The sequence below is a fragment of the Xenopus laevis genome, chromosome 4S (genome assembly GCF_017654675.1).
Source record: "Xenopus laevis strain J_2021 chromosome 4S, Xenopus_laevis_v10.1, whole genome shotgun sequence".
Classification (NCBI taxonomy): Eukaryota; Metazoa; Chordata; class Amphibia; order Anura; family Pipidae; genus Xenopus; species Xenopus laevis.
This window is the reverse complement of record NC_054378.1, coordinates 13,660,360-13,673,116: the sequence shown is the minus strand read 5'-3', so window position 1 is coordinate 13,673,116 and position 12,757 is coordinate 13,660,360. Positions and strand designations below refer to the sequence as shown.

General features: G+C 44.1%; 2 protein-coding genes across 7 annotated transcripts in view; one reads left to right on the top strand and one right to left on the bottom strand.

Annotated features, from left to right (window-relative positions):
• astl2a.S (astacin-like metallo-endopeptidase 2 gene a S homeolog) overlaps positions 1 to 12,757 on the bottom strand; it is a 265,316-nt gene that overhangs the window by 246,682 nt on the left and 5,877 nt on the right. Inside the window, exon 3 of one of the 6 annotated variants that reach the window (XR_005960803.1) lies at positions 11,190 to 12,001. The exons of 4 other annotated variants lie outside the window; for them this stretch is intronic. The gene's annotated coding sequence lies outside the window, so the exon portion shown is untranslated. Of the gene's footprint in view, positions 1 to 11,189; positions 12,002 to 12,757 lie in introns of those variants that run through there. One more of the 6 variants, XR_005960804.1, reaches the window with a different exon arrangement.
• On the top strand, positions 3,616 to 9,438 carry LOC121393435 (traf2 and NCK-interacting protein kinase-like). The gene is made up of 13 exons (XM_041561925.1): positions 3,616 to 3,642; positions 3,741 to 3,779; positions 3,890 to 3,955; positions 4,120 to 4,173; positions 4,267 to 4,392; positions 4,486 to 4,596; positions 4,719 to 4,809; positions 4,954 to 5,081; positions 5,575 to 5,629; positions 5,815 to 5,887; positions 6,997 to 7,172; positions 7,440 to 7,630; positions 8,296 to 9,438. The coding sequence occupies exons 1-12, from the start codon at positions 3,616 to 3,618 to the stop codon at positions 7,550 to 7,552; spliced, it is 1,059 nt and encodes a 352-aa protein (XP_041417859.1). The 3' UTR covers positions 7,553 to 7,630; positions 8,296 to 9,438.

Sequence of the window (12,757 nt, the reverse complement as noted above, 5' to 3'; positions counted from 1 at the left end):
CCCAGCATCCCTTGTCAGACCTGTAGCCTATAGTACAAATCCCAGCATCCCTTGTCAGACCTGTAGCCTATAGTAAAAATCCTAGCATCCCTTGTCAGACCTGTAGCTTATAGTAAAAATCCCAGCTTCCTTTGTCAGACCTGTAGCCTATAGTACAAATCCCAGCATCCCTTGTCAGACCTGTAGTCTTCTTATTGTTACTGACCTACAAATCCCAGCATCCCTTGTCAGACCTGTAGTCTTCTTACTGACTTACAAGTCCCAGCATCCCTTGTCAGACCTGTAGCCTCTAGTACAAATCCCAGCATCCCTTGTCAGATCTGTAGCCTATAGTACAAATCCCAGCATCCCTTGTCAGACCTGTAGCCTGTAGTAAATATCCCAGCATCCCTTGTCAGACCTGTAGCCTATAGTACAAATCCCAGCATCCCTTGTCAGACCTGTAGCCTGTAGTAAATATCCCAGCATCCCTTGTCAGACCTGTAGCCTATAGTACAAATCCCAGCATCCCTTGTCAGACCTGTAGTCTTCTTACTGTTACTGACCTACAAATCCCAGCATCCCTTGTCAGACCTGTAGCCTATGGTGCAAATCCCAGCATCCATTGTCAGACCTGTAACCTATAGTAAAAATCCCAGCATCCCTTGTCAGACCTGCAGCCTGTGGTCTTCTAACTGTTACTGACCTAAAAATCCCAGCATCCCTTGTCAGACCTGTATTCTTCTTACCGTTCCTGACCTACAAATCCCAGCATCCCTTGTCAGACCTGTAATATTCTTACTGTTACTGACCTACAAATCCCAGCATCCCTTGTCAGACCTGTAGTCTTCTCACTGTTACTGACCTACAAATCCCAGCATCCCTTGTCAGACCTGTAGTCTTCTTACTGTTCCTGACCTACAAATCCCAGCATCCCTTGTCAGACCTGTAGCCTATAGTACAAATCCCAGCATCCATTGTCAGACCTGTAGCCTATAGAACAAATCCCAGCATCCATTGTCAGACCTGTAGCCTATAGTACAAATCCCAGCATCCCTTGTCAGACCTGTAGCCTATAGTAAAAATCCCAGCATCCCTTGTCAGACCTGTAGCCTATAGTAAAAATCCAAGCATCCCTTGTCAGACCTGTAGCCTATAGTACAAATCCCAGCATCCCTTGTAAGATCTGTAGTCTATAGTACAAATCCCAGCATCTCTTGTCAGACCTGCACCCTGTAGTCTTCGAGCGCTTAATTAACTATAAATCCCAGCATCACTTTCCAGACCAGCAGCTTGTGGTCTTCTAACTGTTACTAAACTACAAATCCCAGCATCCTTTGACAGACCTGTAGCCTGTAGTAAAACTCCCAGCATCCCTTGTCAGACCTGTAGCCTATAGTACAAATCCCAGCATCCCTTGTCAGACCTAGAGCCTGTGGTCTTCTAACTGTTACTGACCTACAAATCCCAGCATCCCTTGACAGACCTGTAGTCTTCTTACTGTTACTGACCTACAAATCCCAGTATCCCTTGTCAGACCTGTAGTCTTATTACTGACCAACAAATCCCAGCATCCCTTGTCAGACCTGTAGTCTTCTTACTGTTACTGACCTACAAATCCCAGCATCCCTTGTCAGACCTGTAGTCTTCTTACTGTTACTGACCTACAAATCCCAGCATCCCTTGTCAGACCCGTAGTCTTCTTACTTTTACTGACCTACAAATCCCAGCATCCCTTGTCAGACCTGTAGTCTTCTTACTGTTACTGACCTACAAATCCCAGCATCCCTTGTCAGACCCGTAGTCTTCTTACTTTTACTGACCTACAAATCCCAGCATCCCTTGTCAGACCTGTAGTATTCTTACTTTTACTGACCTACAAATCCCAGCATCCCTTGTCAGACCTGTAGTCTTCTTACTTTTACTGACCTACAAATCCCAGCATCCCTTGTCAGACCTGTAGTCTTCTTACTGTTACTGACCTACAAATCCCAGCATCCCTTGTCAGACCTGCAGCCTGTGGTCTTCTAACTGTTACTGACCTACAAATCCCAGCATCCCTTGTCAGACCTGTAGCCTAAAGAACAAATCCCAGCATCCCTTGTCAGACCTGCAGCCTGTAGTCTTATTGTACTTAATAAACTACAAATCCCAGCATCCCTTGTCAGACCTTTAGCCTATAGTACAAATTCCAGAATCCCTTGTCAAACCAGCAGCTTATGGTTTTCTAACTGTTACTGAACCACAAATCCCAGCATCCCTTGTCAGACCAGCAACCTGTGGTCTTTTAGCGGTTACTGACCTACAAATCCCAGCATCCCTTGTCAGACCTACAGCCTGTAGTCTTCTAGCTCTTAATGAACTATAAATCCCAGCATCCCTTGTCAAACCTGCAGCCTGTGGTCTTCTAACTGTTACTGACCTACAAATCCCAGCATCCCTTGTCAGACCAGCAACCTGTGGTCTTTTAGCTGTTACTGACCTACAAATCCCAGCATCCCTTGTCAGACCTACAGCCTGTAGTCTTCTAGCTCTTAATGAACTATAAATCCCAGCATCCCTTGTCAAACCTGCAGCCTGTGGTCTTCTAACTGTTACTGACCTACAAATCCCAGCATCCCTTGTAAGACCTGTAGCCTATAATACAAATCCCAGCATCCATTGTCAGACCTGTAGCCTATAGTACAAATCCCAGCATCTCTTGTAAGACCTGTAGCCTATAATACAAATCCCAGCATCCCTTGTCAGACCTGCAGCCTGTAGTCTTATTGTACTTAATAAACTACAAATCCCAGCATCCCTTGTCAGACCTGTAGCCTATGGTACAAATCCCAGCATCACTTGTCAGACCTGTAGCCTATAGTACAAATCCCAGCATCTCTTGTCAGACCTGTAGCCTATAGTACTAATCCCAGCATCTCTTGTAAGACCTGTAGCCTATAATACAAATCCCAGCATCCCTTGTCAGACCTGCAGCCTGTAGTCTTATTGTACTTAATAAACTACAAATCCCAGCATCCCTTGTCAGACCTTTAGCCTATAGTACAAATTCCAGAATCCCTTGTCAAACCAGCCTATAGTACAAATCCCAGCATCCATTGCCAGACCAGCAGCTTATGGTTTTCTAACTGTTACTGAACCACAAATCCCAGCATCCCTTGTCAGACCAGCAACCTGTGGTCTTTTAGCTGTTACTGACCTACAAATCCCAGCATCCCTTGTCAGACCTGCTGCCTGTACTAGTCCTTTTTCTGTGATATCATGATGTTTAGAGTCTGTATTTCAGTAGGGACTGGGCTTCATATTATAATAGAGGGAAGAATTGATGGTGCCAATACAGGGAAATGCTGCAACCTGTGAATCCTGATACGTATAGCAGAGAGGGCTGGTGCATGTGAGCTCACAATCTCTTCTTTCTTTCTATGTCTCCACACAGTGAAATTTCCAAGCGACGAAGCGTTTTTATAGCGTTTTCGAAGCGATTTTCCGAGCGATTTAGCAGTGATTGTTATATAGAGATATTCAGCGATATTCCATCTGATTTTTGGCGTTTGGAAAAACCATCTTCCTTTGACGTCAGCTGATATCATCTTTTTAAACCAACAGCTCTTTTAAGAGCTAAAAAACTTGGGCGCAATGATATTCTGCGCCCCCTGGGGGAAGGTAAGGCAACTGCTACTGTTTTATCTGAATTTAGGGTTTTGCTGTATAGAGAACAAATAAAGTATAGAATGTAATTGAATCTTTCTCTTCTCCTTCAGCCACAGGCGGAATCCAGATCCCTCTCCGAGATTTATAAGGTGAGTAGAAAGGAGGGTAAAACACTGGCCGCTACTGCCGGAAGTGAGACATGTTTTGTACCCTGGGGAATATTATGTTATCAATAAAATCCTTCTTTTTTCTTTTCCAGCCTCCTGATGGTCGGCTGACCAAGGATGTGCTTCTTGGAGAAGGCGGCACCGGAGAAGTCTACAAGGTAAGAGACCAACCAATTAGAGTAGGGGAACTGAACAAGATTGTGATCACTAGACACAATCACACAATGATTTAGGCAGACATATCAAGCTTCTGGTTTGGGGGCTGCATTAGACCCTCTCTTTCCTACTTGTATATAAGTCAACCTTTCTGTCTGTATTACAGGGACGACACCATCGAAGAGGCGTGGTAGCGGTGAAGATCGCCAACATCAGCCGAGTACTGTATCTTTATAATTCCAATCTCTATATATCAATCCTATTTGTGTAGTTGCCTATGTGACCTAAAGGGATTTCTATTATTCCACTCCAGGATGAAGAGTCAGTCATGAGGGAGCTGAAGTTTCTCCAGCAGTTCGGAGGCCACAAGAACATCGCCTCTTACTATGGAGCTTACTACAGGGCTCCACTCACGGAGTGCTCATCGGAGCACTTGGAAGTAAGAAATGATTTACTGTATCGTGTTCTTTCCTCTCAATCTCCACTGGAAGTGATAGAATACATGACCTGAAATAATTTCTATATATTGCAGATTGTTCTCGAGTACTGTGGTGGCGGCTCTCTCCACACCCTCATCAGCAGGACCAATGGCCAATCCCTGAAGGAGACCTGGATTGGCTATGTCTGCAAGGAGGTTTTAAAGGTAAGGCCAGATTTACCCCTTAATGCCTCTTCTTTAATTGCATAAATTATATATATACAATCTCTTTGTTGTTTAGTCTTATGTCTGTTAAAGTCTTATAACCTACATCTCAATCTCCCCAGGGGCTGCACCACATCCACAAGAACCGGGCCGTTCATAGAGACATCAAGAGCCTGAACATCATGCTCACAGAGACGGCCAAAGTGAAGACCAGTGAGTAAAACTTACAGTTATAAGAGTAATGGATGATGGGGAGCTAACGTGAATATGGAGTCAGGGGCTTTCATAATTCAGGTTTCTATATTATTGTGGTTAAACAAGTTATTTTCCATTAATCATTTGTATTTGTCATTTCAGTCGACTTTGGAAACAGCTGGGACCTGGACCCCCAGACTGGATTGTGCCACGAAGCAGACGGGACTGCACATTGGATGGCACCCGAGGCCATAAGGCAGAAGGGCCAGCGCCTGGCGTACGACACCAAAGTATGTTGTACTTATAATACTTGTAACAACACCGAGCATTTACTTATCAGTCCTAATGGGACATAGACGCAGTCATTTTCTCATGGAGAGAAAGGAGTTTTCCTGAAATGTTGGGTTTCTTAACTGTTTGCACAATGTGTCTGCTTTAATATATTTGCTCATTTGCAATGTGACGCTGGTGTTCTGTAACTGCTATTGTTTGTAATGGAGATGTATTGCTGTATACACGTTTATATATAATAAAGCATTTTTACACTTTTATATTGTGTTCATTTACGAGGCGGTGCATTGGGCTATTTTAGAAGTTGTATTCTGTTCTGTTCTGGCCATAATTGAGTTAAGGAGAATGGCGTGTACTTTTGCACCCATGATAATATATGTTTCTAAAAAAGAATTATATAAGTGTAGCCTTTTTTAAGATTTTTTTTAGATTTTATTAAACAGCCACTAACCCAATTCTCTCCTTCTAATGCTCTTTGTGTGTCTTTTGCAGTGTGACATCTGGTCGCTGGGCATAACCGCCATCGAAATGGCTGAGGGAAAACCACGTAAGTGAATCACAACAATTGTGGCTACTTTATTTTATACATTGAGCAGCAGAGGTTCTATATCAGAATGGGAGGAATTTGGGGTGATTTGCAATTTCCAGCAAAAAAAGAATGTTTTCTGTAGATTAAATAACTAACTTCTAGACATGTTGGATGGGCCTGATATATATGTTTTTCACTTTTAGCATACGCAGATGAATACCCGGTGGAGCACCTGATTAGAGAAGCCCAACCACCGAGGCTTCAATCAAACAACTGGTGAGTCGGTCCCAGCTCGTGTCACTGTACATTGTACCTGCGCTTGCAGACATGGAACTCCCCACATTTTCTTATTAACACTTGTTGGCAACTCCTATATCCACTTCCACAGTCTGCCCTCACCATGCCCCTTGTCTGTACAAATTTGGGATAATGGGGAGATTTCAGTCTCAGCTCAGGGGGATGTGTATTTTGTTTAAATACCTCCTAAATATAAATAGAGGGTTTTCTACTGCAGAGTTTAAATGTGGCCCATGAGATGCAGGCAGGGATATGTGTGTTTTCAGGGAAATATAGATGAATGCAGAGTGGATATGATCTATTTTATGTATATAATCAGTGTCTATGTCTCAGGGGCATAACAGTATAACTATGGGCCCCACTACTGTGAGATTACAGGCCATGTGCACTATGGTGCAGTCAGGAGAGGGTGTGGGAAAATCACAGAACCTTACCTTGTCCCTCATAGCCTTATAGACATTAGATTTGCCACTTATATCCTTTGTTATACCCTTGTTGACCAGTTTGGGATAGTGGTGGGGAATCTTGGGTTTAGGAACACTTGTATGGATGTATGTATAACTTTATTTGTAAAGCGCTGTTAAGGAGCTGCATGGCTGTACAGTGCATAAAAGTACAATATATATAAAAGTATCCATGGGGGAGACAAATCACATAATAAATATATACAGAATCATAGGACAAAGAGCTTAAATGTGGTAAGAGACATAGTGGGAAGGAGGTCCCTACCCCGTAGAGCTCACAGTCTAAGTGGATGGGACTGGGAGGCTAACATACAGGTACAAATTGGAGATGAAAAAGTGCACAAGGTAAGGCATAGTCAGTAGGGACAAAACTTTGGGAGAAGATTTCTATAATGTGTAATGCTGTAATACTATGGGTCTCACTTCTCCCTAAAGAGATCAAATCAAAATAGATAGATAAATAAATAGAGATAGATAGATAGATAGATAGATAGATAGATAGATATACTGCAAAATATATGTATATTCTGGGGTATAGCTATTGATTACTGGGTCAAAGCTTCGGGAATCTGGAAATAATGATCTGGGGATTTTTTTTGCTAGCTAAAATCTCTTTTTTTCCAGGTCACAACATTTCGTGTCCTTCTTGGAGTCGTGTCTGAAGAAGGATCCTTCGGAGAGAGGGAGTGCTGAAGAACTCCTGCAGCACCCATTTGTCACCCAACTGCCGCCTAAGAAGATCATCAGGGCTGAGATTGAAAACCATCTCCGGACTCTGCAGAACCGGCCGGCCAAGAAAGGTGAGGGAATCCATTATATTTGATACGACTGCACCATCACACAGTGTAACTCAACAGCTGCAAGAGTTGTTTTTACCATAATGGCACTGGGAAAAATAAACATGTTTTAAGGGGTTCTATAGCTTAATATTATATTTTAGTTTAATGGTGACAATGGCGTTCTAAGACAATTTGCATTTGGTCTTCAGTCTTTATTTTTTGTTTATGAATCATTTACAAACTGTAATTAGTATTCATGAATGACAAATATGATTTTTCCCTATACAGGACTGAAGGAAAGAGCTCTCTGGACCCTGCGGCTCGCTTATGACTTCTGCACACGGACATCGGCAGAACAAGAAGCAGCTCTGCAAATGGCCCTGGAGGGCTTCTCCTGTTAGTGATCTTGTGGCCAATTACATCAACAGCCCAGAATGAGATTCCTAAATCACAGCAGAGGAAAAAGAAACATCCACAGGGTAAGGTCCCATTTCCATTCAGTATCAAGCGGCGGATTTGTTTGCCTGCCGCCCCTAAGCCGCGATGTCCGACCAGGCGGCCGCGAAGTCCTAGCGCCCATCTACACTTCCCCTTCCCAGCGCGCCGGTGAAAAAGCGCAAGTCCCCATAATGCGGCTGGGGGGCATGCCGCCCCTATTTTTTGGCGCCCTAGGCTCGGGCCTATGTGGCCTCGCCACAAATCCGGACCTGTCAGTATCCCTGTACAATGGTTCTCAGCTGGTAGACAAATAGCAATTTGATCCCCTGCTGTCTGGTGGGTGTCTACTTGGTACGACCCGAATCCTCACTGTGCACAAGAGGTGGGTTTCGGCTAGAAGATGCTCAAGTACAAGTACATTTCTTGGTCACAATCCTCCCCAGGGCAGTAGGGGTTGAATCAAGGATTTCTGTGCTGATGGGCATTAACCTCACTCCAGCAACCGCACAATAACACAACAGGGTAGAATGTGATTGAGAAAATTCAGGCATTATTTCCTATTTCCATGGTCAGTGCATTTATTTCTAAAAGGAGCATCAGCCTGGGAGAAAAACTCTAATGAATAAGGCTTGTGCATTAATGCCATGCCTCTGAATGAGAATTCATGATGATCTATTACTGACTGACATACTTTTTTCTCATACAGATCCAGTGGCATCTGCAGCTCCACCAGCAACATCTCCTTTCAGGCTACTGCAGTTCAACCAGTGGGGACTTCAAGATTCCCGCAACTCCACCAGCAGGGACTTTATATCCTTCTGTAGCTCCATATTCATATTCTTTTCTGACTACCACATCGCCACCAGTGGTGTCTTCAGTTTACATCACTCCCCCAGCAGTCTCACTTTCAAGGGCCACATCACCACCTCACTTTTCAACTGTAGTTCCATAGTTCCAACCATCTTCCTTTTTTTGCAGACTACTACAACTCCAACATCTTGCCTTAAGCATCTACTTTTCACACATAGCCACCATAGCTCCAACATTCATCTCCACCTCTACAGCTCCACTAGCAGCATTCACACCATAGCTCCACTATTAGGACCTTAGTTTTCATTAGTATCCAATTACCACTGCTCCACCCAAGGACTTTTCACTTAACTTTAGCTCCACCACCAGCCCTTATCCCATATTTTACCTCTACCCATAGGTTCTGTCCTTGTGCTAACACACCTCCACCAATATCTTCTTTTATTTACAGATCATCAAGCGTTTCTCCTCTTTAAAATATCTTTGAATCCTCACCCTTCTTCCTGTACCTCCATTTTTTCTTCCATTCCACCAATAACAAGACATTTAGTCACCACCACACACTAATAATGATGCCCCCTGCCCCCTACACAGAGGCTTCTCTTCTCTATTTTTTTCTTTTGCTTCCCCCCTGCAATCTCCTAACACCATTTCCTCAGTGGTTTCTCCTTTCTCCTTTTTCAAATTGTCTTTCTATCCTTTCCAGCCTTCCACTCAACAACCAGTCACATCTCCTACTCTAAACCCTCACATAAACTCTTAGTACTGATACGGACATAAACTCTTAGTATAAGTTGATCCAGGGACTTGTCCGATTGCCCTTTGGGAGTCAGGAAGGAATTTTTTCCCCCTCTGAGGCAAATTGGCTCCGGCATCAGATGGGGTTTTTCGCCTTCCTCTGGATCAACTTCTAAATAGGAAGATCCCTTTTACAACTTGAACCTAATGAATGTGAGTCCTTCCCAACCTAAATTAGTATGAATTAATCTAAAATGCATAAATAAAACAATCACTTTATAAATAAATATGTTAATACACATTTCATTGGTGTTCTTGCATTTGTTATAGTTCTATAGTATTGCCAGGGAACATTACAGAGGAGGGAGACCTCTAGTGCAAGGGAAAAGGGTCACTGAAAAGTGAAGGTGGAATCAAGAGGCAGGGGTGGGAGAAATTGGTGAAAGGAGATGCCAAGGATGAAGAAATATAAGAAGGGGATAAGCCATGTCTGGACCTAGTCCTACTGATCTGCATTGATGCCAGAGGTTTGGTCAATCAATCACATACAAATGATATATAGTTTATATAAACATATCACTGGGATTAGTACATTACAAGACTGGGTTCAGAAGGTGCTGACTTATTAATATGTTATTTTGGGCCTAGCAGGGACTTGGATATACATGTCACTTCCATTAGTATTCTTTGGGCCAAGGAGAAACAGACTCATTGGATCTAGAAAGAGCTGACCCATAAACATGCCACTGTCATTAGAAGACATATCTCCCATGATAAAGTTGCCTTTGGTATTATTTGGGCTGAGGAAGGGCAGGTCTGTGTGATGTTCCATTGGGCATCAGTCCATCCCCTGATTGGTCTACTGATAACAGGCGGGATATTATTGGCCACTGGAAATTCAAGGAGCCCTGGGCCAAAGTAAGACGTACATAATTTACTCTATATTTTGATTCAAAGTGAATATTTTACCATAGTAAACTGCTCCTCAGAGGTTCACTGCACATATCACTCCCTTTGGGAAAATGGGAAGAGGAGGGTCCGTCCAGAGTCACCAGGAAGGTTTGTTCTGCTGAAGTGGAGGGATGTAACTTTACCAATGACACGGCTGTTGGGCATGAGAGGCAGTACAGCAGCCCCCTGCCCTGATATTAATCCATGCAGTTTATGTTTAGTACTTGATTTACTTGCCCTTTTATAAGACAGAGTGGCGGGCAGTAGACAGAGCAAGGGTTACGTTAATGTACAGCCATATGAAGCTTCTAAGTTCTGTTGGGCCCAGGCCTTTAAAGAATCACACGTTGATCTTGCTGCCTCCCTGCTGGATGGTGTTGCCCCCATGCTTTAGAATGAAGTAGTAGAATACCCATGCCCACTGACATACATGAGCAGGGGAAATAGGAGACGCTGTTCGTGGGAGTAGGCGCCACCAACAGGTTTTCACAGTCCATTGCACTGATTTAGGCTGGGTGCCAGCACAGTCCAGTCAGCTCAGAAGAGGCATTATACTGGGCTTGTGCTGTGCCAGGGACATTATCATACATGGGCCCTCAGAAGGTCCTGCCTGACCAATATCTACGGTTGTCACCATTTTGGAAAAAAATCTGGCTGTACAGAAAGGGGAGGGACAATGAGGGGGTGGTTCGGGAGAAAATATGGTCGATAAGGGAGCAGGGGATTATAGGAAGAAGGGAAAGAAGCGGAGCTGGAGGCAGGGATTGGGGAGGGACAGGACAGGGGTGGTACATCAGGGAATTATACATTTATGAGCAAATACATTGCTGGTTAAATGTGTAACACTGGTCCCAGTCTCGGCTGCTATATCACTGGTTAGGCTGGTGATATGCCAACCCCATTCATATCTGATTGAAACTCAACCATATGTATCTGGGCAGGTTTGAAATGGACCCTTGACTGAAGTAGCCACTGATCAGCTCCCTGCTCTTGTACAGTCCATTGGCCAGACTAGTCCACCTCTCAAAGAATGAGCCGGGGAGCATATTTCGGGTATTTCAGATCTAAGCAGGAAAAAGAATCAAACAGCAAATCCAAACACAGTTTTATAGATCTATATATTCAGTAGGACATGTGGCAGAGGGTTGGGATCTGATAATGGAACATTCCTCAAATGGACACACATAGAAACATCATACAAAATAGTTGGTTTTTATTAATAAAAACTAATCACATTATTATGAATTCTATGCTCAATTATAAACACGGGGGCCTGGTTTCCATCTGTATATAACTGAGCAGCTTTACACCCATAGCGGCTTCTGCACTAAATTCTTGTAGTCGTCGGTGGCTTTCTTCAGCTTCTCAAAATATTCAACTTCCTCTGGAGTTTGCCCACATCCGTGTGCAGAATAAATACCTAGAAATGTTCTATTAGAGGCAGTTCATTGTGTCTGGTGCAAGTGGATATAAGAGGGATGACTCTACAGGGGATCAGTGATTGAAACAACTGGGGGCCCCCCAACCCTGAATATCGTACAAAAATTAATTTCGTACGACAATATCGGTGTGTATGGCCACCTTAAGGACAATGATTCAAGGAAATCCTTGGTGACCACTAGCGATGTGCAGGTCAGGCTTTTCCCGCACGCCACCCGCCCGAGCCCGAATTCCTCTTATAGACCCGCGGCAAAGATGACGCCACAAAAGGGACGGGTGAGAGGATCAACCTGGAAGTCGGAAACCGCATTTGGAAGGTCACGGGCGGGGAGAGGAGCCAGTAGAGCTCAACCTGCCCTGGAAAGCAGCGTGCGAGGTCGGCCGGAACTCACCCGACCCGCGGGTATCAGGCCGGCCCACACATCACTAGAGACTGCGAATGACCAGATCCGTAACAGCAGGGGAACCAGAGACTGATTGAGCATATACAGTAGAACCCCCAGTTTCACATTTTTCAAGGGACCATGGAGAGAAAAAAAAAAGAAACTTAAAATAAGGGAAATGTGTTATGGACACGTAATTAGGAAGTACCACGGTCCCTTACTCCTGCCTCTCTGGACTGAGTCTTGTGCCCCGGTCCCTTAAACCTTCTTGCAGGTTCCTGCAGAATGTGCAGCATGTCATACGTTTCAAAAGTCTAAACACTAAAAGTAAAAGGGTTTTTGCTTAAAATTAGAGTGATTGACAAGGGAGAAGGGTGATACATTTGGGAAAACAAAACTTACAACTTAAAACCCGGGGAAACACTCCTATTGAAATGCATTAGAACATGAAGGGACTATGGAAAAACAACATAAAATCTGGGAAAACGTAAAATCGGGGTTCTACTGCAGTACCCCACCTTTCTCAGCACATGTGCACCTTTATACCCCAAGCAGGCTCGGGATAGTGGAAAGGCAACACAGGCCTGGTCCCAGAGAGGTGAAAACCCCTATTTTGAAATAATGAATACAATTTACCTGGGCGGAGTTCTTATGCTTTGATTTAAGGAGGCTGACAAGGAAGGGGGAAGCAAGTCGGCCAGGAGGTGGTCTGATTCAGGCGGGACATGGGTGGAGTCAGGTGGGACATGGGCGGAGTCTGTGAGGACCGTGGGTGGGGCGGGAATAAGGCGGTAGGATGGGGAACGGAGCGTGCCTGGCACCTCTTTTTTGCGCACTCTAGTTACA